The 25,685-nt window shown below is 41.1% G+C and overlaps 1 protein-coding gene across 2 annotated transcripts in view; it reads left to right on the top strand.

Annotated features, from left to right (window-relative positions):
- Positions 1-584: 584 nt before the first annotated feature.
- The window catches only part of MEIS1 (Meis homeobox 1), a 126,492-nt gene continuing 101,391 nt past the window's right edge, over positions 585-25,685 (top strand). For both annotated transcript variants that reach the window (XM_063077952.1, XM_063077953.1), the window contains exons 1-6: positions 585-667; positions 2,543-2,769; positions 4,623-4,764; positions 5,329-5,379; positions 6,181-6,231; positions 7,688-7,834. In XM_063077952.1, the coding sequence (XP_062934022.1) occupies positions 656-667; positions 2,543-2,769; positions 4,623-4,764; positions 5,329-5,379; positions 6,181-6,231; positions 7,688-7,834 (630 nt within the window). In that variant the 5' untranslated portion in view covers positions 585-655. The remainder of the gene's footprint in view (positions 668-2,542; positions 2,770-4,622; positions 4,765-5,328; positions 5,380-6,180; positions 6,232-7,687; positions 7,835-25,685) is intronic.

The raw sequence follows: 25,685 nt of genomic DNA on the forward strand, positions 1-25,685 counted from the left end.
GACATTTTTTTAACCCTCCTTCTCTAATCTCCCTCCAGTGCAGCAGTTGCAAAGAGGGAGAGAGAGAGAGAAAGAGAAAGAGAGTGAGAGAAGAGAGAAACTGATTAGGAATTAGGACTGATTCGAGGGAAGCGAGCGCTAGGGCTTTGTGCATTTGAATATTAACATTTGAGGTGTTCTGACCAGAAGAAGACAGAGCGGATGATCATTCATTCACCACGTTGACAACCTCGCCTGTGATTGACAGCTGGAGTGGCAGAAAGCCATGAGATTTGGTAGTTGGGTCTGAGGGGCGCTTTTTTCCCCCCCCCCCCTCTTTTTTTTTTCTTTAAACTGATTTTTTGGGGAGAGAAGATCGCTTTTTTTTTTCTTTTCTTTCTTTCTTTTTTTTTTTTTTTTTTTTTTTGCCCTCGCTGCTGTCTTGGAAACGGAGCGCTTTTATGCTCAGTGACTCGGGCGCTTTGCTTCAGGTCCCATAGACCGAAGATCTGGGATCAGTAGCTCACGTTGCTGGAGACGTTAAGGGATTTTTCGTCGTGCTTTTTTTTTTTTTTTTTTTTTTTTTTCCGGGGGAGTTTGCATATTTGTTTCTTTTCACACTGGCCTTAAAGAGGATATATTAGAAGTTGAAGTAGGAAGGGAGCCAAAGAGGCCGATGGCGCAAAGGGTACGTATTAAAAAACAATTGTGGAACTCAAATATGAGATTAAATTGAAACGTGGCTAAAAGACACTGCTAAAAAGTTTCCTTATTTCTCTCTTTTTGAATGAGGCTCCTAAAGCCGTGGCCTAAAGCAAGAGGATTTATTCAATGCATTTGTGGACTTATGTATGTTACTCATAGTTGTTAATTCAAGTAATCAAGTTTTCTATAGCTTCCTAATCAGCAGCGACATAAATAAAAATACAAGCTTGAGTAGTTATCTGTTTTTTTTTTTTTTAATGCTAGCTACCTAATTCTAATTAGATACCTAATTTGAGTGTTCAGGAATCAGAAGTTTAGAACTCTGTTTAAACTAAAATAAAAGCTGAAACTTCTGATGTGTTATGATTACGCTTATCTTTAATATCATTACAAGTGTCTAGCTTTATAAAGCAAATAACTTTGTCATAGTTCAGCGGGTTTTGTGATCAGAAAACATTCATCTTTTAAAAGTAATTTAATTTGCATGAATTTTTATGCAAAGTAATACTTTGCGAGTTTTTTTAGATAAACCCTGTACTAATTGGATACCAAGCACTCAGCTACTGACTTTAAAAATGCAATACTAATTTCCCCAATATTTCTATTTGAATGGAAATTTAGTGAGAGTAAAGTGAGACAATGACAACCCATCTGAGGTAGTTTCTTAAAAGAAAGGGGTCTACAAAAAGCCTTCCTTGCATAATTTGTGTCCTGGCCCTCAAAGCCCTGTTTGCAAAAGAAAGTTACTAGGCTGACACATTTTTCTTTACTCCTTTGGTTCAGGCAAATGTCAGCGTTCATCTAAACTCTTTTCACACCTCTGGCTTTAAGGAGATGAAAGTGACAATTCCTCTTTTCTTTGAAAATCATTTCACTCTTGGCGCCTCCAAATCTTGGGAAAAGAACTTGCCTGGATGAAGCAATTAGAAAAAACATAAATAGCTAAATTTCACACACAAAATAATGATAATCTGAAAGTAGTTTTTCTAGAAGAAGAAGATGAGGGGCTATATGTGCATTTGCTCTGAATTTGTTTTAAACCTGATGAGTAACATTTGCCTCATTGAATTCTACTCTGGGGAGAAAGTTCATAAGAGGTTTTTTTTTTTTTTTTTTTTAAATAGCATATTAACTGCTTCAACCATAGATTTTCTTTAACTTTGGGGGGAAATTGCCCAATTCTAAGTTCAGCTCTAATGTACAGGAGAAGCTACCATTTCTTGAGTTTTACTCATAAGGGGGTCAGTTAGTTTTGTAAAATTTATCCGGATCTGTCTTGGAAAGCAAAGGAAATGCAGTGTCTTGCAGGAGGACTGCCTAACCTTATGCTGGCAGGGAAATAAAATGAGAAGCCTGTCTGAATTCACGTGCTTGGCTTAGCTGTTCCCGTCCTAACTTTTTTTTTTTTTTTTTAATTCCCCCTGATGTGAAGGGGCTGTGAAACTAGGCGGGTTTGCTGCACTGTCCTGGCACGTTTTATTATTGTGATTTTGAATTTCCTCCTCCAGAGACATGTACGTTGTACCTTCCGCCCTCCAGGAGAATGCTTCCCTTTCTTTCCTTCTTTTTTCCTTCCTTCCTTCCTTGCCAAAGGATCCTGAATTTTCTGAACTACTTGGTAGGGACACAAGTTAGGGCAAGACCATTCATCCCAGACGAGTCTTCCTGAGAATCCCAGAATTTTTACTTTAAAAATTATTTTCGAAATAAGCAATCTCAGCTTTAGAGATGGAAGGCCACCGAATTGCGGGGTTGAAGGATCCAGCTGGTCTGACCTTATGTAAGCTCGGTGCCCTGCCGTTTCCCCATTAGCCGGCCTGGCCTTCTGAACCTTCTTTCTCTCCTGTTTGTCACGCAGTACGACGATCTACCCCATTACGGGGGCATGGATGGAGTAGGCATCCCCTCCACGATGTATGGGGACCCACATGCAGCCCGGTCCATGCAGCCGGTCCACCACCTGAACCACGGGCCTCCTCTGCACTCGCATCAGTACCCGCACACAGCTCACACCAACGCCATGGCCCCCAGCATGGGCTCCTCAGTCAATGACGCTTTAAAGAGAGATAAAGATGCCATTTATGGGTAGGTACAATGGGCTGCAGTTTAAGTAGTTGAGACGCGATGCTTCCCCTATTTCCCTGTGCCCTTGGTAAGAGGAAAGTCAGAGCTCTCTGGAATGGAGGTACATTTTTGGTGACTTTTCATTCGCGTTGCATGGAGAATTTGGGAAGGCGGCCTGCTAACCTCGACAACCCCCATCTCCATGCACATTCCGTGCCCGCCCAGCGCCCCGCTCCACCGCGGCGGTGCCTGCAAAGGGGTCTCAGTGCGGGAGAAGTTGCTTAAAGGTCCCTCGTACCTCCTCAGACTCCCGCTCAGCGGAGTTGGAGTCCTCTCTCGATCCACTTCGCCCGGAGAGCGTTAGGGGTTTCTAAATGTAGGCGCCTTTGTGCTGGAACGAAACTTTTTAGTTTAAGGGGAAATCTTTTAAGCCACTGATTGTTCTGACTTGCTAAGTTTACTCAGCAACCGTATGCTGGCTCTGCCACTGCACAATAAAATCAAGGGAGGACAGTTGCAGGTCAGGCTAAGGGGAACATGTTTTGCATTTAGGGAGTTTAACCACTGAAATCAGGGAGAGGGGTTCTGTCTGAATTCTTACAGACGTTAAGAAACTTCTAGATGTTTTAGCACGTTGCAGTCAAAGGCGAAACCTGCAGGATTATAAAGTAAATGCGGGGTGCTCTCCGGCCAGAGTTTGTTTTCTGGCAGCGGTTTACTCCGTGTTCTCCTCGGCCATTCTAGCAGACCCTGGACTAGGAAAATCCTTTGAAAGTCACTTGTTTCTACTGTGTGCTGACGGATTTGGGGACCTTTTTTTTTTTTTTTTTTTTTTTTTACTTTGCAGCAACTTTTGTTTCTATTTATTTCTTTTTTAAAAATCAGGCAACCCTGACACTCCCCGGCTGAAAAAGAATATCTTTCTGCTTTATTTTGTGGTCCCTTGTGGGATGGGCTTGTTTAAATCCCAGCGTTCTCTCTGCAGCGTTAACTGCAAATGGTCTGGACTCCAAGTCAGAGCATTTGGGGAAGCTTTGAAAAGGACCCCAAACTGTTAAATTCCCAGCTGGGCTGTGAGAGCTAATCAAAGACTTGAGACACCTCCTTGGGCATTAGAAGCTTTCCCCCCCCCCCTCTCTCTCTAATGGGCTGAGACAAGCGACATCTAGGCCCCTCGCAGTACTAGCTGCTTGGTCACTCCGCAGAGACGAAACGAAAGGCTTTACCGCAGGAACATTTGAAGGAACTTTCTTTGGGGGTCAGTGAAAGCCATCTGCGAAGGGAGGGGAGTGTGCAGGGAGCCGACGAGGAGCCTCTCTGCTCTCGGAGGCCGTGGGGTCGGGATCGATAGGTGCAGCCTGGTGACAGTCGGTCCCTCGGCCACAGAGGTCCTTTCCCCAAGTTAGCTCAGCGCCTGCCACCGAGATCCCTCAAGCCTTGGGCTTCGCGCGGCCGCCTTGGAGGAACCTAGTGAGGCAGCTTTCCCGACCCCTACGCCCAGAGCCTTTCTCCTCCACCAGGTCCTGGGTGTGCAGCGAAGGGACGAAGGCTTGTCGGGTGGGAAACTTAATTCAAAATGGCTGCTGGGACTGCTTGGGTTTTATTTGTAGCAAATGTTGCCAGTTTCTCCGGCCCGATAGGCTGAACCGATCCTCAGATACGGTCCATGGCTCAGGGCCTCCGACTTCAGGGCCCTAGGAGGAAGGGGAGGTGAGCAGTCACCTGGACGGGGGGAAGGAAAAGGGAAAACGTAGGTGACAAAATCAGGGAGGGGGTCTCTGCTTCGAGCTCCTTCGGCTGTTTTTCTTGGGCGCCTTTTTTACTGACTCGGGACTAACCATTGTGTTGTTTGTGACTGTTGTATTTTCTTGCAGACACCCCCTCTTCCCTCTCTTAGCACTGATTTTTGAGAAATGTGAATTAGCTACTTGTACCCCCCGCGAGCCGGGGGTGGCGGGCGGGGACGTCTGCTCGTCAGAGTCATTCAATGAAGATATAGCCGTGTTCGCCAAACAGGTCAGCAAAATGAATGTTAAAAAAGTAAAAGAAACAAAAAAGACCCCCCTTCCCAACACACACATCCAGGACATTTTCAGAAGTAGCCAGCAAATAGTCCACCCTAAGCCATGCCTGTTACATCCACCCTGAGATTTTCCTCCTATATGACTGCCTGTTTGCGGATAATTTAAAGTCACCCACGTTCATACCCACTCACCCTCCCTAAGCTAACGCAGAAAGCTCACTCTATCAAAAAAAAAAAAAAAAAAAAAAAAAAAAAAAAAAAAAAGTCAGGAACGCCACGCGTTGTAGCTGCTTTGGACTTGACGAGCTGAGCAGCGTCCCCGAGAAGCGTAGTTGCTAGTAGAAGTCAGTCTGAGCTCTGGGCTTGTTTTCGGCTTATTTGATGCACATTGAAGTGTTCCTGAGCAGGATGAACTCGGTGTCACGGAGTCCCTCCCGGAGGTTACATCCTACCCCCGACAGTGTAATCAGGGCAGAAACTAGGAAAGCGACCAGATTTCAAATTTTTCTTTCTCTTTTCCCCCCTCCCTCTCCCCTCTCTTTCTCACTTATATTTAGATTCGCGCAGAAAAACCTCTATTTTCTTCTAATCCAGAACTGGATAACTTGGTAAGAGCGGATCCTTTACGTCCCTTCCCCCATCTCCCTCACCCCCCCCAGCCCCCCAGTACCCTCAGCTTTGCTTGACCAGCACTGAGGTTTCTAGACCAGTCTGCCCGTGGCTGCAAGGCTGCTGCGAGTGTTTCCGTCCACGGACAAGTGGTCCGGGACAGGATCCCGGGGAAATGAATTTATCTCGAGAGGGGCCGGCCGAGCCGGCGCGGGGGAACGCGAGCTTTTGTTTTTTATGACAGCCGGACCTCGCAGCGCTAATCAGCGCGGGGATTTATCTCCGGGCCTGTCAGCGTGTGTGCTTAAACTTTGCGGACTTCCCAGCCCTCAGAGTCTCGTCACGAGGGCAGCGACCGGGCAAGAGCCCCCAAACAACCAGATTGCCTGAAAGGTGTGCGGAAGGCAGCGGGAAGTTTGCAATGTGAAAAGCCACAATTTGGAGGCTATTTGGAATATTTTCCATCCACTCCTTTCAAGGAAACATCCCTTCCAGTGCTGTGGCCCTTTGGGGGGGTGGGGTGGAGCCAGTGGGACTGAGAAAGGGGAGAGCCATGAGGGAGGAGAGTGTTTATGATCCCCACTTAGATGCTTTGTTGTTGTTTTAGCTATTTTTTCTCCTTAAGAAATATAAACCTCTAGATGGTACCCAGTCGCTGCTATTAAGTTTTAGTGTTATTGCCATAAATCAAAATAACTCTATTTACTGGGGGGGAGGGGGTGGGCTGGAGATCTAGAGCTGTGACAGCCAATTTTCTGCAAACCAGGAATGGGGTGCTCATTCTTTTTATATCTTTGCAGATGATTCAAGCCATACAAGTATTAAGGTTTCATCTGTTGGAATTAGAGAAGGTAATTTCTCTAGCCTCTTTTCCTTTTTCTTTTCCCTCACCCCCAAACACACAGGGGGGAGGGTTCAGAATGGCTGAAGTTCAGGCTTCTGAGACATTTGCATAAATGTCTTTCTTGCTGGTAATTAGTGTCAAGGCCAATCTTAGCGTCCATTTCTCTTCGCAGTTTAATTACAATTTCAGCCACTAAAACCGGGATCACAAACGCCCTAGCCTTGTGTTCATTCTTAATACCTTGCTGGTTTTGTGTAAATAGTTGCAATTCTGTGCATCCCAGTTGATGTTTAGAATGCTGTTGTGAATTTGCTTCACAGGTTAATACCTCTGTGGTCTCTTGTCTTCCTCTTCCTCCTCTTCTTTGCTACCTCTGAGGGTGAGAAAAGTTTTGTTTAGTTTTAGTGAGTTTCTGGAAGACTGTCTGAGAGCAAAGGCAGGTCAGACACAGAGGAGAGGCAGAGGGGGAGGAGTAGGAGCGGACAAGGAGTCTGGAGGAGGTGGTGGGGGAGGCACATTAAACGTTTTGCAGAGACAAAGCAGAGTTGATAGTTGTGTCAATTTCTTGAATCTGAGAATCCTGCACACACCCCACCTTCACACTCAAGAAAGGGTGTGGGATAACATGATTTTGCTAGCTGTTCTATAAATCTCAGCAATAAAAACTTAATGCATTGTAATTCAAACTAACATTAAATTGCAAGCACACTGGGGTTTCCTGTGAATTTTTGCATGACAGTGATGCCTGGGGCCTGTAAGAGACCTCTCCGCTTACACCTAAATATTTTGAAGCATTCTTCTCCCTTTTATAAAAAACAAAATCAATTTGAGAAGTTATTGTGGTTGTAGGTTTTTTCATGTCATGAGTACTGGCAACTTGATTTCTTTTTTCTTTTTCTTTTCTTTTTTTTTTTTTAAGGAAGTATCCTAAAATATGCTTGTTAGGGATAAAAACCCTAATTACAAATGTTACAGGGACTTGGGTTATCAGGCTATGCCACCATAGTACAGGTCCTTTGGAGACTATATATGTATATGTTTATACATATGTGTACATTTTATATATAAGCATATATATAACATATTCACTTTTTTTCTTAGATGTGTTGGAGAGGGATTTATGATAAAGTAACTGGATGAAATTAGTTTACCTTAAATGTCACCCACACAGGTCACTTCTCTAATGGCCACAGCCCCAGGAGCAGATGAATTTAACACGGGTGTTGAATATGTTGTAGCCTGTGAATCATCTTGTCACTGTCAATTTTCTGGGATATCTCTATTTTGTAAGAAAAGAAAGTTATTCCTAATTCTGGATGCGTCTAGAGGTCTCTGGAGGACAATTGCCCTGTGTTTCCCCTATTTGGAAGTTTAGATCTCACAAGGGGGGTGGATTGCACTTGTCAATGTCATTTATGCACTTCTGATTATATTTCCATTTTTTTATTTCTGTCATAATGTAGGTACACGAATTATGTGACAATTTCTGCCACCGGTATATTAGCTGTTTGAAAGGGAAAATGCCTATCGATTTGGTGATAGACGATAGAGAAGGAGGATCAAAATCAGACAGTGAAGATATAACAAGATCAGCCAATCTAACTGACCAGGTATGTGCTTTTCAATTTCAACATCCCTGGAAAAAAATCTGTATGCATATTGCTTGCTGGGTCACTACCACCTCCTTTTATTATTTGCACATGATTAAGTCTCTTTTAGATACATTTCCATCGAAATGAAAATTTTTGAATAATGTGGCTATTATTGCTTCATTAAGGCTGGCTCTGGTATTCGACCTGGAGAGATGAGCTTGTAAAAGCTTTGCTTGCAAACTTGACCTGTTTCTTGTCGCTTTTAATTTTTGTCTTTATTTTATTTACCCTCTATAATAATGGGAGTGTTAACTGCCAGTGACCGCTTCTGATTGTAGGGCTTTGTTCGGGATCATTTTTTCCCCCTTCTATTCGGAAGAAAAGAAAAGTGTAGGGTCTGCTTATTTCTTATTTTATTAGGAATAAATCCAAGATAGGTGGTCTAAGAGAGACAGTGAGGGTTTGAAATCTAGCAAATGCTGGCTATTTTCTCCCTGTCTATACGGTTCATTAGCCTGTCTTGTCAGTTTTCCTCGGCCGAACGCTTCTAGACCTCACTGAACATCGCTTTGTGCGGTGTTGGCTGCAAGCTCGCCCATTTTATTGTACTTAATAGAAAAAATAAGACCAGGCCGAGGTTATAAAAACAGATAAATATGGACTTTTCTCCTCCTCCTTTTCGCGCAATCTGCAGCTGGTACGTGCTCTGGGCCCTCTGGGTTGGCAGTTTTTGGAAGTGTCAGCGTCACGGGTACCCCCGCGGCTCCCACAGTGTGGAGGGTGGGGGACTTGATGCGGCCTTTGCTCTCAACTGCGGGCCTCTGCTTGTTGCCCCCTGCTCTCCCGTCCTCCCACCAGGCCCTTCTTCCGCTGCGTTACTAAGTGTGGACGACTTTTATTTGGAGTTGCTGGGAGGATTTCTCTCTCTCACCCCTACACCATCTCTCTCTCTCTCTCTCTCTCTCTCTCTCTCTCTCTCATTCTCGTCTCTCTCTCATTCTCGTCTCTCTCTCTCTCTCTGTCTCCTGTCGTTGCGTCATTGGCTTGGTCCAAAGGAGTTGCAAAAATGCAATGAAAGTGAAAACCTGAGGAGTGAGTGAGATGAAACAGGGCCCAGGACAGCTGTGCCGCGAATTGTTGCAATGCGTCTAGAGATCTGAATAGCCGGTCTCCCCCCACCCCCACCCCCACCTCCCATATATAAGTGAAGGCCCAGCGTTGTTTCTCTGACTTGGCACGTGAGTTTCGTCTTGGGGAAAGAGATCAGCCCGCCTTTGTTAAGCCAAAGGCCAGCTACTCCTACGGACTTTTCTTTTGCAAGCTCTGCCATGATCACTGTTGGCTAGCGTCTGTGTTGTATAGTCCCTTGCCGGAGTGCCCGACACCTCGTTCTTGGTGTCATATTGAGATTTTCTTCTCTCAACATCATCCTCTTAAAATAAATTCCCGGCTTGAATTTCTCTGGGTAACTCCGCGACACAGGCTGAATTTCTCCTTTGCCCATGAGGAGTGCGACTCAGGCAGAGCAGAGGCTTTAAAAGTGCCGGTGCGCCGAGTCCTCACTATTGTTTGGCGAGTTGGAAACTTTCGGCAGTGTAGACAAGTGCACAGAACCCGCAGCGTGAGCAATCCTGGCGCGGCCGGGCAGAGGTGGGACAACTCCAGGCAGCTCTCGGCCCTGGCCCCGCGGGCTGTTAAATGCAGAGGAACACTCGTATAGCTGCTGTGGAATAAAAATTGTAATCCAACAAGCCTACCTAGAAAATGGGATTCAAAAAGCTCCGGAGTGCCGGGTACATAAAGCTATTTGAGCAAATTACAAGAATCGCTTAGGGGCATGAATGAAATCAACACTTTAATTGCCTCCAAAATGAAGATTTATACTCCATTTTCTCAAGGAATCATTATTTTTATTAAAGTCAAATATAAAAGACCAAAGTTATGGGGTTTGGGGGTTAGGGGGGGTGCAAAATTGATGTAACATCATTGAGTTCTCCCCTTATGCCGTCCGTAAACTTTTGTTACCCAATGACTTTAATTTGAGATATGCACAGATTGACGTGCAACTTGTATTGGGTAAAACTTCGAATTTTATTCTTCTTTCCTACCTATAAAATAAGAATCCTACATCCGGTCCCCGCCGTTTGAGAGCAGGCTTCGCAGCTTTGGCTGAGCTCGTGACCTGTGTGCGTGGGCTCGGTGTGACCCCCCGGGCTCGCCAAAGTCTCAGTGGGTCGGAGGGCAGCAAACCCAAGTTTGTTCTTTCTAATTGCCTGGTTCTCGGGAGCTAGGAGAGAATGTGCCTGGGTCTGGATTGGGCAGGTGAGCGCAGAGCGCGGGGCGCACGCGGTTCTGTGGCTCGGACGCGGGTGGGCTCCCCGGCCCTAAGGAGACGCGGATCGAAGGACCAGGCATCAGGGCCGCACCGTGGGCTCCAATTCTCCCGAATGGAGCCTGCTGGCCTGTCCCCGGGGGCGCGGAAACCCTGGTGCGGCGCCCTGGGGACCGGGCCCGAAACGATGACCTCTCCACCTGTCTGCGAATGCGGCCCAGCCAGTTTGAGCCTTGGCAGAGGGTTGCGCGCTGGGACTGGACGCTTCAGGTGTGGTACGAGCGCTGGGCCTCGTTAGCTCATTAACCCCTCTGTCTCTAGAGCCTGCTGGCGGCAAGGTTTATTTTATTTTACTTTTTTTCCTCGGAGGGCGCGAAGGCTGCCACCCGCGCAGGGACCTGGGATCGACGACTTTGATAGCAGCCGGTTTCCCTGAGGGCTAAATCGGCAGAAATCCACTTGGCCTTGTACTCATAGTGTTGTTGGCTTTTCTTTCTTTCTCTCTCTCTCTCTCTCTCTCTCTCTCTCTCTCTCTCTCTCTCTCTCTCTCTCTCTCATCAGATTAAGACTCTAGTAGAAACTGTTATCTCGTCCTCCCCTTTCCCTCGCAGTCCCACCCCCCTCCCACCCCCCCCCCCCCCCCCACACACTCGGTCTTGGAGGCCTCCTGGAGGTCCCATGGCAGGACAGCCACCTCTGTCTGGCCTGGGCCTCCTGGGCGCCCTCTCCCGACCGCCGCGCTCCCGGCTGGGCACTGAGGCTCGCGACGCTCTGGGGCTGGGGCAGCAAGGAATGCGGAGGGCTTTCCGGCCTTGGCGTGGGGTTAGGGTCGGGCTGCAACCCCGGAGCGGACGGAGCTAGCGACCATGGTGCAAGGCGTCGAGTGGGGAGTTGGACCTGGTTGGCAGCGAGAAAGGATGCGGGCCTGAGGGTAGGCGGGTAGCGTGTTTGGGAGGCCCATAGTGTCATTGGAGGTGCTGAGAGGGGTTAGGCGGGGAAGAGCCTGGCCACCCAGACGATAGCAGATTTTAGGTCGCCGTCCTAAAGGAAGATGTCGTCTTCCTTCCCAGGGTTGTCTTTTGCTCGCTACTCCTTGAACCTAAGCATTCTCCACTCCAAGAATGGGTAGGGAGAGAGTGGAGAGAGGAGCAAAGACCCCCAAGGCCACCTCCTGCAGTGGCCGCGCCTGCTAGTAGCTAGCTGAGATTAGCTGGGCCTGTGCTGGGTCACCAGCGGCGGCCCTGGTCTCTCCACAAGCAGCGGGAAGCAGAGAAATGGTCCCTTTGGATTACAGTTTTTATTCAACAGCAGCTCTCCGGGGGGTCCTCGTCTGAATCTGCATTTAACAGCTCCTGCGCCAGGGCTGCACAGGGCGCCCTGTTGCGTGTTAATCCAGATTTGTCTCTGATGTCTGGGGAGAAGTAATGTGGCTGGAATAGATGGAACCAGAAAGCCACGCTCACCAGGCAGGTTAAATGCCAAGTGCTTGCGGGCTCCCAGGGTAGGGGTAAGGTGGGGTGGGGGCGTCCGCTGGGGCCCGGCGGCCCAGGCTGGAAAAGGCAAGGACGCAGGCCTGGGGATCTGGGGCAGACCTGGGCCAATGCGCTTTGGTTCCCAAGTGGACCTGGGAACTCTGGTGGCGATTGTTTTATTTCAAAAGTTCGGAATGTTGTTTCTAAACCATAGTTTGGGTTAAAATTCTTAAAACTGAAGTAGGACTTCACTTGGAAACGCCACCTTCTTTCAAAGTGGGGTGGGGATTTATCCGAGAGAGATTTAAGCTTTCCCTTTGGAGGAGATTTTATGGTAAGGAAAGGGTCTGGGAGGGCAAGGAACAACTTAATGTCCTTCACGGATTGAATCTGCTGCTTTAGAAACACATAGATGGGGCCAGCCGATAGTTACTGATACTAGAAATGTCCGGGATTCATTTTCATCTGATAACAAAACGACATAAACAGTGGGAGGCAGGAAAATGGTCCCCTTGTCAGGTAGTTTGTTTCTAAATGCTTACATTTGGATACATTTTATTTAAGTTGTAAATACTTCATAGGGTCCCACTTAATGCGTTGATCCTGGAACCTCTCACAGGCTTTGCAAGTGAAGGAGTCTTAGCATTATCTAACCTTACTTGTTGTGGTGGTGGTAGATCATGTGGTGTATTCTTAATTCCTTTTTTTGAAATATGTGGAAGGGAAATGATGGCAAGATTCTCTTTAATGATTAAATAATAAGGTGTTGACTTCTTGTCACTACACTAGCTAATTGGGATGTTCATACTAAGCCTTTTAGTTTTTAGTATCCTTTGAATTAAAAGTTAGTTGTTTACCAGGTGTGTTTTTATTTTTACTGTCTCATTGACTTTTAGTGAGTATTTATGTGTGAATTTCAGAGTAGGGATGTATTGATTCTTAAAAGAGGTACTTATAAAACATTTTATAACAATAAGAAGAAGTACGGGACATATAAAGATAGGTTGAGAGCAATTACGCTGTTAAATGTCTTGAGATCTAAATGCTAATACTACAAAAATTGTTCCCTTTTCATAGCTCTTCTCTCTCCCTCCCTTTTTCAGTGGAAGTCCCCGGTGCAAGTTCCATGGTTAATGGAAAGCAATGATACTAATGCTACCTTGTACAAAGTAAAACCCCATAGCAGTAACTATTGTTCAGTGATTTAACTAGCTTTGTGGCAATAGGTCACTCAAATAGCAATTCCTCTCCCACCAGAATGACTCGATTGCTCACCATTCAGAAATACATAGAGTAGTTGTTTGTACTGTAGCTATTGGTCCTAACTTAGAGACTTGTATTAGAAAACATGGAGATGCTTAAATAGTAGAAAAAGAACAGGAGGAGGAAAAATTAAAAAGGGATTAAGATGTGGGCCCTGCACTCAAGAAAGTAACTGAAATATGCTATAATTGCCCAACTTTAAAAATAAACAACTTTTAAATCATTATGTTTTCAAACATTCATATGTTTAAATTTTAAAATGTTTGTCATAGTTCAAAAGATTTAAAACACAGCTGTTGCTGGGTAATAGAAGGAAAATTATGCAGTAAAACTCCATACTCTTAAGAAACAAAGTAAAAACTTATTTTATAAAGGCCCAGAAGATAGGCTAAAGAATTACCATAGGGCCAACTATTGTGAAACTAGCTTACCTTCCCGCTCAGGTGGAGTTGAAGAAACTGTGAAGAATACATAACAAGTTATATTAAGACACTTGCCATAAATGAAAATACTGTCAACATGAATTCAAATGAAGTATTTTCATATTAGTCATGTTATGTTTTCCATTGCAACAACAATATTTTCTTATGAAACGTGAATATGTCAAACAAATGTGAAATGCTAAAGTTTTAATAAATGATCATTTAATCATCAAATAAAACCCAAGTATGTATATATATAGAAAGTTTTAAAGTAAAGTAGGCATACAGCCAAATTCTTATAGGGACCAGCAGGGAAATGATCAAAAAATGAACATGAAATAAGACTTCCTGTAAGAAGGTCTATAATTCAATATTATTTGACTACACTGTCAGGGAAATAGTTGAAGGATAGTAAACTGATACCGTTCGCAGTCATTTTTGTTACACAGTCTTAAATGTTTGCAAGTATAGCATTTTACATGACCTTTTTGGATTATGGTATCTGTCATATTTGTATCAAAGTAGTACTTGAATTTATGTTATAATTGAAACAAAAAAAGTTTGCCATTTATCCTGAGTGCAAAAAATTAATATTTGAAAGCTAAATGAGAATTATGAAAAAGGTATTTTTTTTACAAATAAGGAAATAAAAGTAGAAAATATGTGACACAGTTTATCTGACAGTTGTGCAGATGTTAGACTTTAAGGTTTTCAAAATCCCAAGTAAAACAATGCCGCTATAAATTATGTTTGGTTTGCTGTGCTTACTCAGCAGGAAACATGAGGCTATAATACCTGTTTAATAAGTTAGGGTTTAAAACACTTAAAATACTGTCTCCCAATTTAAGTTTTAATAATAAGTCCAAAATTTGACTTTTGGGATTCAGTAAAAGTTTGGATATTTTACTATTCTCAACATTTATTAATGAAACTTACATGTATTTGACCCATTTTTAAAAATTCAAGCACATGAGTATGTCTATGTTGTGTAAAAGGTAAAAGAACATCTTTACTGCCTTAGTTTAACATGCCATGATTTCAGGATTATAGGAATTTGGAAAAGCTTTTTGGAGTCTTAAACAACCTCTCTAGGAAGTATACCTACATTGGGCAATTGCTGGATTTCTCACACTTATAAATTTGACATTTTAATAAATGGTATAAAGGATACTGTGTGAAATAAGGGAGAATATATTCATTTAAATATTTGTTACTAGAATCCAATTTCAATTAACTTAATGCATTCAAGTGCACAGAATTAAAGCAATTGGCAATACTTTACTAGATTCTCTCTGAACACTCTTTTGCCAAATAGTGTTCCATAATCTAGAAAATATGTTCTTGTTAAAGGAAAATAGAAGAGCACAAATCTTTTGAAATTATTTTATATTTCTTGACTTCTTGGTTCAGAATTTTAAAAATTTACTATAACATAGCATAAAGAGTTTATTCTATGATGAAAAAAGCTTATTTTGACATTTATTGAATAATACATCTGTTGTTTATTGGTGTCATGAGCGTATACAGTCAATTACAAATTATAGCCAGAACTAAATCATTTACTCTTTTTAAGATATGAAAGAACAATGTTATGACTTTTCCACAACACATGTGCCATTGCATATGGCATAAACTAATGGAGGATAAATAAGTTGTAAAATTAAATTTTACATTATTTACAATTCTCAAAAATACATTTCTACAATTAATTCTTCCCTTGACACTTTATGACTTTATTTACAATTAACAGGATTTATACTCATGAGATAAAGAACCTTGAGTGTGAAATGTTATGATTCTTTTAAAAACTTATATGAAATTATATTCAGCCACAGAAAGGAAATGCTGTTACTAGTAATAAGTTTACTAAGTAATACTTTAAAAATGACCGCAACCTTTTATAAGTTTAACGAGTTTAAGCAAAATCTTATAGTTGTGCTACTGTTTTTATTTTGATATAATACAAAGTCTTAAATTTTACAATGGGTTTAAACATACATTATTCTGACTCACTTAGAAGATAGTAATAAATCAATAGCTAGCATTCTCAGTGATATTAGAATTATTCTCATACTAATAAATGACAACATTCTAAAGTCAGTACCTGACAACTTATGCTAACTTAAAATTAATTGGTTTTGCTCATGAATTTCCATTTCAATAGATTTTTCCTTATACTTTATGACACAGCATGTTTATTATTCATTAGCTGTAAATATCTGGGTTGTTGATTATTATGTAGCAAGGCAGAACTGTAGTTCTTTCTTTTTCTGATCACTTCTTTTCCACTGTTTGAAAACCTTCTATGCCTGATATTTAAACTTGAACAAGTTTGCTAGGTCTCATTTCCCTCTTGGAGTACCTTGTGGGTTATTACCCATTTTATTTATTTACCCAAAATAAACCCTTGTGGGTTTATTTTCCTGAGAAAATAAAAAAAAAGTTATTCACTTTAAAATAGGAATGAATAGAGCCCAAAGTCATCAAATATTCCTAACCTGTACTTGATGATTAGGTAGAAAACTGAAAACTGTCATTCTTATTTGCGTTCCCTAGAGCTGTGAACACTTGATATAAAGATTCATATCAGTCCTTTTGTGTTCTTCCTCTTAAGGCCTAAATGTTTGTTTTCAGTGACTGTATTCTTAACTGATAGTCCATATATGGTCCCAGACCTCCATGATTTGCATTTTATTCTAAATCTGCATTCACATTATGTCCCATAGAAACTCTTTAAAGTGAAGTGTGTTTATGACTATCGTGAAACTCTGCAAAATGAAGTTTGTAATGAAATTGACACAGCCATCAAAAGGACAATGAAGGGAGAAATTTGATGTAAAGCCAACGTTTTCTTATTCCATTTCAACTTGTAAAAGGCTTATTTCTCTTCTTTTAAAAATATTAGAAGCTGAATGGATAAGAATTTCTTTGACAATAGAACTCCTCTTAATGTCTCCATAACTGTTTGGATGTGTTCTTGAACATTAACTTAATTTGATAGACAAGCTATAATTAACTGTGACCTATAGTGTTTTCTGTTATTCAGAGATTATTCCTTAATGATTTGAAAACAATTTCAAACTAACTGGTGAACAGTGTCTGAGTTTCTAAAGGCACACTTATACTATTTACATGAAGTGAGTTGTTTTTCTACAGAACTTGAAAAGGGAGATACTTTGGAGAGGGGAACTAGCAATTTTTACAATATAAGGTCATAGCAAACTAACTACAGCAGGTGGGCTCTTTTTGGATTTTTAAAATATGTAGCCATCCTTTCTATTTAGTGCAATGTTAAAGTTATTCTTACTGAAGGAAAATACTCTGTTTCATGGAACAAGAACTCATACGTGACATTTTAAATCTAGTTACTTCACTAATCATAAAAACCAGCAATAGAGAGAGAATTTAAAACGGTGGCAAATATATAACATGCTGTTAACTATGAACAGAAACTTTAGTAGTAGAATTAAATTGGGCATTTTGGGCTAGTTGGAACATTTACTTGTAAGTTCCCACCAAATCCGGAATTGTTTTAAAACCCTCCTTTAAGAACATTTTACTATAAAAATTTTGCGATAACTTGCCATTGAACAGTACTTTGATTTGAAATTGTTCATTCATAGGAGACTTAATCTCATGAGTAGCCACTCTGCCCTTCACTCATGAACAGTTCAGATAAATGTATTATTTATTTACATTCTGTGATATACATTATTTATGGGAATTATGCTGTAACTCTATAGAGCATATGAAATTTATCTTTGTGAGATAGGGGTAGCATCTCTGCCAAAAGTGGTATAGTCCTAAGTAGATAACAAGGATTACCCTCAGTGTACAGATAAATATCATCTCTTATAGAGTCATTATGTGTTTATATTTCTTAGCTCCAGATGCAAGTGCATTTTGCTGTTTTCATTTTAATTGTCATAGTTTTCTTGGCTCCAGATTCTAACAAAGAGAATTAGGAATTTTACATTTCAAATTGATCTTGATGATAAATTAATATGTTTGAGAAAAAGAAAGATATTGAGTAACAAAATCATTTAACCCCTTCCTTTCAGCATGCTTTCTCTATCCCTAATATGTTCAAAAATTTTCTGAGAAATATACCAGTTGTGTATTTGGTAGCTTGGTCTGTCTTTTCACTGTATTTTAGGATTTTATAAGCTGTGTTTGATAACAAAATTACCAAGAAAAATATCAGACTCATTTTGTCCTGTATCTCCTTGCACAAAATAAGAGAGACATGTAGACTCTGCTTGTTCTGGGCATATCAAGTGTATTGTTGGTGTTCAAATATTTTTTACTCTAATAATTATTCAAATCCAGTAACAAACTGCATTTGAGTGAATATAAACATTTTTATTCTGGAATTTGGAATTTGCAGCAACTCAATTTTTTTTTCCAGATTACCCTGCCATTTCAATTAGGTGCATTGTTCTTCGCTCTGCTGTTGCGACATTTTAAAGGTTCGCTTGCCATCCTAATAGTGAGTTGTTGGAGTGTTTAATATTTATTGAGGGCATGTAAAGAACATGCCAATAGAGAAAGAGGAGAATAAAACATTGACAAATCAATTTTGGGGCTTTTCTTCACTTGTAGTATACTTCGAATACCCCAAATTCTCTGTAACTGTTAAAATAGTAAGAATGGCCTCTAGAATGATAGCCTTGGGTATAGCTGATGAACGGCATTCTGGTTAACTGTAATTCCTTTAAAAGTGCACAGTGCAACTCAGTGTCTTACTTCTGGAACTCAGAGTTGTTTTAGTTCATCTCTCCATTAAGCATCTTGAAATATAGAGAATTTGGCCATTCTACGAGCCAGAAACTCAAATTAAATTTCAAGATGCTTTGAGACAGGTCTCTCTGATGATTGTGCACAAGATGAAAAACGAAGGAAGGAGAGTAATCTTTCCTCCTTTAAATTCAACACTGTCAGAGAGAGTAAAGATTCCAAAATCCTTGAGGAATGACAGATACTTTAAAAATAAAGTTGGATTGAAAATATAAAAAGCCAGAAGTGGTTCTAAAAAATAAAAAAAATAAAAACCACAGCAATTAGAAAATATCCTATTGGTAATTATCAGTGGAAATCAATGGTGAATGTAAGTTTCCATAATTCTCTTATTCAAAGTATAGTGCTATAAGGTTGTAGAATAAAACAAGACTACATCTTAGCCGAATTTTTTTTTCCTTCTTACATCAAAACTGTGGATTTTCTGGCTTGAGAGTTTAGAAGTAGAAAAGAGAAAACTTCAGAAACATTTGAGAAGAACAATTAGGTATGCTGATTGTAACTTTTAGTTACACACTCTTTTAGGCCCTCAGTGGTCTAATAACACATATACAATTTAGAGTTCTCACCTTTGAATATAAACTTTGCTGTGAGAGGGCAAATCACTTCACCTTGATAAGCCTCAGTTTCATAATCTGTAAAGTGGAGATAATAATAGCACCCACTTCACTGAGTTACTGTAAGAACTAAATAAGAATACATGTAAAACATTTTGAATAGTGAACCCCCCATAGGCACTATTTTAAATAATACTTTATTTTCTCATTTGTATTCTGCCCAGCCTTCAACAATGTAAATTGGATTTGGAGAGGAAAGATTGGGTAGTGGATGACAGACATTGGGTACTGTTGTTTTACAGACATTGTATAATCATAGAGCTTAAGAAAAATACTATTTTAACCTTTATTATGAGAGGTCATAATTATTCTGATTTCTTCATAGTATAAAAGGAGACTGAACCCTCAGATATCTTGCTGAGATAGTACAGGGAATCACAGCATATTTGCCCTTAGGGTAAACTTCAAATAACATTTGCTTATGGACCTTGTGCTAAGTACTTTTCCCCACATTTCTGAGTGCAAATGCTTTATGCTGAGATCTCATTGCTTACAGAGTCTTATTATCTACTTGTACTCAGGACACAGTGTTTTCTGCATTATTGAATGTTCTTTTTGCTAGGATGCTTGCCTAGAAAGTTTGTGGTTTGAAGTTGTTTTATATAAGACACTTTTGAGTTTATTTTATCTTAATTTGTTTGCAGAACAAGAAGCACTGATGCTAAGTTACAAATGTAATATAAAACATTGGAAAGCAAACAATCTTATAAAAGGGAATTTATAATACCAGGTATACTGGCATGTAATTTGATGATCCTTCACTGACTGCTAAATAGAAATAATAGAAAATAACCTAAAATTCTGCTGAAAGTTCTCAGTAGATAAGTGAAGAGTATGATTTGAAAATATAGTGGTGCCAGTTGGATTAGGATTTTTTTTCTGTCAAACATTTAATTCTATATACTACAGTTCATAGGTATGATTTCAGGAGTAAAACCACATAGTGTCATTAAAATAATTAAATACAGGAGTTTATTTTTATTAATGGTATGCCAGCCATAATACAATGACATAGGAAAAGGAAAGATTATTCCTGCATAAGTAAATACTTTTACTAAGATTCTTAGCATAATGAGGCTTTACCTTCTGTTCTCTTCATGAGATTTTTCTCCACAAAAAACTGCTTGGGAGAATTTGAACATTCTGTGCACTTGAATAACTTCTAAATTACTCATCTACACTTTATTACTTGCCGGTTTTGAGGTTTTGGTAAAATTCATTGTCAATTGCCCTATGGTTGTCATTATTCTTTTTCCTTGTAATGTGTCTGAATGTACCCCATGTAGAAGTCTATATTGTTTTCTTAGACCGCAGTGAGGTCACCATGGGATGGTGTTAGCACTGATTCTCAAAGTAGAGAAATTGGGCAAAAGGTGTCAGTGCTATGTAGATTTTTATCAGGAAAGCTTTTTTTCTGGTGTTGTTTTACACCTGTAGTCTTTTGCTTAGCATTGTAGATTCACTTTTAATTTCTTGGATAAATTAATTCAACTATGCTGATTTATAAAGTCCCAAGAATGTCAGCATTGAGACCTAAAAGATACCAGGCTGTGGGAAAGTAGGGCTTAGAGCAGCATTGGGAAAGTGTCCCATGTTGCTAAGTCTGAACTTCCTAAGGTCACTGCCCTCCCCGCCTGCCAGAGCAGCCAGCTCCTGAGTATTGAGAGGAGAATGGACCATGGATATTTGCAGGACAGTGGGCAAAATATTCAAGGACTAGTAGATTTTAAAAATCTAACCTGACAGCAAAGCTGCTTTGAATTTCATTACAATGTAATCAAATACATTTAAATTCATTTTCCCCACACTCGTTTGCTTTATGCCTCATGCACATGGTGCGTGTATGTTGCTGTGTGTGCGTGAGTGTGTATGCACGTGTGCACATGTACATCCCTCTGTGTCTGAACCCAGGCTTCAGCGATTCCTGGAGCTTGTACAATCATTGATAGAAAACTTTTCATTTAAAGATGAAATTACTCCCTGGAGAATTTTCACCAAAGGTAAAAAAGCACAAAAATTCTTTTCCTCCTCTCTGCATGCCTCATTACACAGAGATAGAGGATTCGGTGTTTGAAAAATTATCATTTTTGTAAGTTTTATTTGTGGTAGGTGAGAACTGGGAAATATAGAACTCAATTTAACAGATGCTGTCTCTGCTTCCACAAATGACCTACCACTGCTATAATACTATCATACACACACACACACACACACATACATACACACACACATACATACACACACACACACACATACACATACACACACACACATACACATACATACACATACACACACACACACACACACACATATACATATATAATAGATAGAGAGAAGGCAACACACCAGAGCTGCTTAGCCATGAAGGTTTTAGAAATCTACCTTATTTGATGCTGAGTTAGATGCACTTCTGCTGTGTGTAAAAGTTGCTGGCCAGTACCAGCATAGCAAGCGCCATACCTAAGAGATGTCTGGATAATCATTGAGATGTGTTTCTAGAGGACAGTTCCACAATGGCAAATGTGGCAGGCCTGGAGCTGTGAGAAGAGGAAGTGTGCTGTCTGGTGAGAGCCACAGATTCTGAGAGGGGATGCTGGATTTCCATTGTCTTACCACTAATTTACCATCTGCCCTGAGTCACCAAAATTACCCCTCGGGCTTCTATTAAGTGGAGTAATAAGCACATTTTATCGCAGCATTAAAAAGGGGCTCAACAAGAGCCCTGGCAGGCCTACAGACTTGGCAGAGGTGAGGGGGTGGAGGAGGGGCAGGAAAGGAAATGGGGAAAGGAGGAGGGCTGAGGAGAAGTGGGATGGAGCGTGCGAGGGAAGTAGCCTTTGAATACTTGGCTTCTCTGTGGGAGGTGAGTGTGGGCTCCCATCAGGGACCGCCTCAGGCCTCAGGCACCTACAGTCTCTGAGCCTCTCTGTGCTTTGTCTCCTTTTAGTGGGACAGTGTGTGGACTTAGAAATGGTTTCTCTAAGACAATGTTTTCACATCCAGACCATTCCCCAAAAGGTGTTAATGTCACTGAATCCACAGCATGCGTGCACACTGAAGTATTAATTTGTGAACACTTCTGGCATTTAAAAATATCTAAGAGCTTAAAAGGTAAGAGAGCAGTTTTACTCTGTTAAAAAAAAAAAAAAAAAAAAAACCCAAGACAAAAGAAAATATACTGCCTGAACGTGCTGTGGTTAAATTTTACTTAATGATTTCCAGGGATTTTTTAAAAAATCCATATAAAAAATTTTACTCCCCCCCCTCCCCCGAATTACCTGAATTTGAAGTTAAGTAGACATAGCTTCAAGGGAATATGTTTTGAGAGGAGGAGGTCTTATCCAGGGCTTTAGCAAATTGCAGATGTTCCATACATGGTGGTTGAGTACATTGAATGATTGTATGGTATGTTTTGATTATCAAGCAGATGCAAATGGGAGCCCCCAAAAATTTCAGTAGGAGTTTCAACATATCAGACTTTAAACACTCGTACATAAAAGAAATCAGCATCCCCCACTCTCCAGCTTCAAGTACATACAGGTAAATATGGATATAATTCTCACAGCAGAACCTGGACCCCTTCTTTCCTCCTCATTTCTCTGCGCATGAGTCTCTCTGGTCCCTTCCCTTGATGGATATCACTGATTGAGGGGTGTATAAGGAATCCTATCTGCTGAAGTTATGTGCCTTTAAGGATCTTGAGAGACACCGTTTAGACAGAGTGAAAAGTCAAGGGGTGGGGGCTAGTTAGATATGGCCCCCTGGGCTGTGTGAGGTGTGACATTCAGCAATCTCATGCCCTATGCTGCATGGACAAATGCAGGAATGCCTAAGTGCAGGAATGCCTGTGTGCAGGTGTGTACGGACATGGGCAGAGATGGGAATATGAGGGCGTGTGTATACATGAGCGTCATGCGCGCTGGCTCATTCCCTACGTGGACTGGTGCCTCATGATCTGAAGGGACTGAATTGTTCACTTTCAGAGATAAGCCAGCTCTATTAGGCCACTAGAGATCATTTACTAAAGAGACCCTGGTGATTTGAGAGAGTAAATGCATCTCCCCAAAGAGAAAGCTACCTTCTGATAGGTGCAGACTGACTTCAAATTTTGAACACTTTGATTATTTCATCAATTTCTCCATAGCTGCTAGCTGACATCTTCAGAGTCAAGACTACCAGGCTCTCAATTATCCACCTTTTTGAATAGGACCAGTAAGGTAGAAGTTTTGAGAAAAAAGAAAGAAAAAACCTACTTATTTTTGGCTTAGAAAAAATGATTCTGGCATCATGTTGATGTGATGAATGACTGACTAAGAAGATGTGTCAAAGTACTTTGTATACTGTAAAGTGATTTATAAATATTAGGTATTAAATTAAACTTGATGGGGTGGGGAGGAGCAAACTACCTGTTAAATCATGTTATTCCAAGGTGAAAATAAGATCAGTTCACATTCCCTGAGCACACAGCAGCTGGGAGATAGCCCAAGGCATCCTAAGCTGTGTGTGAAGACAGCTCAGGTTAACTATTATTTCCAGAAGGTCTATATACTGAATACACCTGTATGTAGATATTCCAGGGTTGACCAGGCCAACCTACGCTGTTGCATTAAGAACTATAGTAGCTGCCATTTATTGGGTGCTTGCTGCATGCTTGGCAATTTACATATGTTATACCTACAGGGAGTACTTTTTATTTCCATTTATAGATTAGGACATTAAGGTTTAAAGAGGTTGTGACTTGTTCCAAGACCATGTAAGTGGCACAACCGGGTTTCAAACAGGGATCTGTCTAGCTTCAAATTATCTTTCTTTTGATTGTGCTATGCTGCAACTAAGTATAATATATTTTTATAGTGGTGTATGTTTGTGTGAACACAAGTATGTGAAGTGTTTTTAAGTTGTATAAATTGGTTTTCAGATGTTTCGTGATGTTTAATACAGGAGATCACAGTATTAGGTGACAATTTAACACTGAGATTCCCTATAAATTACTTGTTATTCATTCATTTATTTAAAAACCTATTTGTATCTACCATGGGACAGACATTTTACTCAGATGGAGGACAGAAGAAAGAATAAGATAGTCTAGGACTTCAAAACATTCATAGTGTAAAGTTGTAGACAGGCACAACAAGTCACACAAAGCAATGAGATGGTGAAATGTTCGGAAGTCTGAATGAGGTGGTCTGAGTGCTCAGGGGAACTGAGCCTCATTCATCCTGGGACAGTGTGTGTGTATCAGGGAAGGCTTTCTGGGGGAGGTGATATGTAAGCTGTGTTTTAAATAGCAAGAAGGAGGTAATCAGGGGGTGGGGTCAGACAGGGCAGAGTTGGGCATTCTAGACAGAGGGAAAGGATGCACATGGGCCTGGAGCAATAAGCAGCGGAATATCTGCCAGAAATCACACACAGTTGAGTGTTGCTGAAGCACAAGAAACAAGGAGAGCAGTGGATACCAGGCTAAGGACCTCAGATTGTATTCTCTAGGCAGTAGGTGGCAGTTCATTCTTTGAACAAACATTTTCTTTTTTTTGTGACCGGTAAGGGGATCATAACCCTTAGCTTGGTGTCATCCGCACCGCGCTCAGCCAGTGAGCGCACCAGCCATCCCTATATAGGATCTGAACCTGGGGCCTCGGTGCTACCAGCGCCGCTGCGCTCCCAGTGCTGCACTCTCCCGAGTGAGCCACGGGGTCGGCCCTGAACAAACATTTTCTGAGTGCCAGCCAAGTGCCAGGCACTGTGCTTGATACTCAGGATGCAATGGTGAACAAAACTGGCACAGTTCCTGTCCTCATGGAGCTCACACTCTAGTGGAACTGAACTCTTTTAAAACTGGGGAGTGATGAGGGCCTTCACAAGAACAGCAATCCCTAAGATGGAATATGAGAGACTTCCTTGAGAATTATTTAAGGTTAAAAAGTGGACAAGACTTGATGACTGATTGGATGGGGAGGTGGTGATTTGAGAGAAAGGGGAGAGAGCGAGAGTGAGAGAGAGACAGAGAGAGAGAGATGTCATGGATGGTTTGCAGGTTTATACCGTAGATGGATGGTGTAATACCAACTAGGATGAAGAATAAAAAAGAATAAGAAATAAATTTGGTGGGGAAATAAAGAGTTTAGCCTTGGACTTTTTGAATGAGGTGGACATCTTTGCTTGGAGATGGTTTAGCAGGTAGTTGGACAAACAAGTCTAAAGACCAAAGAGGAGATCCAGAGACACAGATATGGTAGCATATAGGGGATAATGCAAACCATAGCAGTGAAAGTTTGTTCAAAGAAAACATGGAAAGTGATAAGAGCATCTGAGGGATGTCCAAATTTAAGGCATCCATGGAAAAAGGGTTTATGAAGGAAAGAAGAAAAAAGTCACCAATAAATAACATTTTTCAAATAATGTTAGGAAGGTAGGATAGTTTTTAAAGTTGCAGTTTGTTTGTTGCAGTGTTGGTGGTACAATAACTAATGTACGAGTAAGTTTAGTTTCCTAAGCATCTAGTGCCTGCTGAATGTAAGCCAGGCATTGTGCTGGGTGAGGAAAGGAGAAGACAGGGAAGATGAAGATACTATCCTTGCCCTGGAGGAGCCTACAGTCAGGGTAGGTCATTGCTTCCATTTCACTACAAGATACCAGCAAAATTGCTTTCTAAATGAAAAATATCATGCAATGAGTCATAAAACACCCAAACAACTTATTCTGAAGCATTCTTGAGAACTTATAGAAGGAAATGGGAATGTTCAAGCTATCAAAAAGAGAATATGTGGGGAGAATCATAGCTTGCTTCAAATAGTTTAAATACCTGTCTTTTGGGATCCCATAACTAGAAAAAAATGTAAGTAGAAATTAAGTTGGTTGTTATGTTATATGATTATTTATATATCGACCATGAACTTTTTGATGGAGTAAAACTTCTAGCTTGGCTGCCTCTATTTATAACAATTGCAATAATGTCTGAAGGAC

This window comes from Cynocephalus volans, chromosome 14 (assembly GCF_027409185.1).
Source record: "Cynocephalus volans isolate mCynVol1 chromosome 14, mCynVol1.pri, whole genome shotgun sequence".
Classification (NCBI taxonomy): Eukaryota; Metazoa; Chordata; class Mammalia; order Dermoptera; family Cynocephalidae; genus Cynocephalus; species Cynocephalus volans.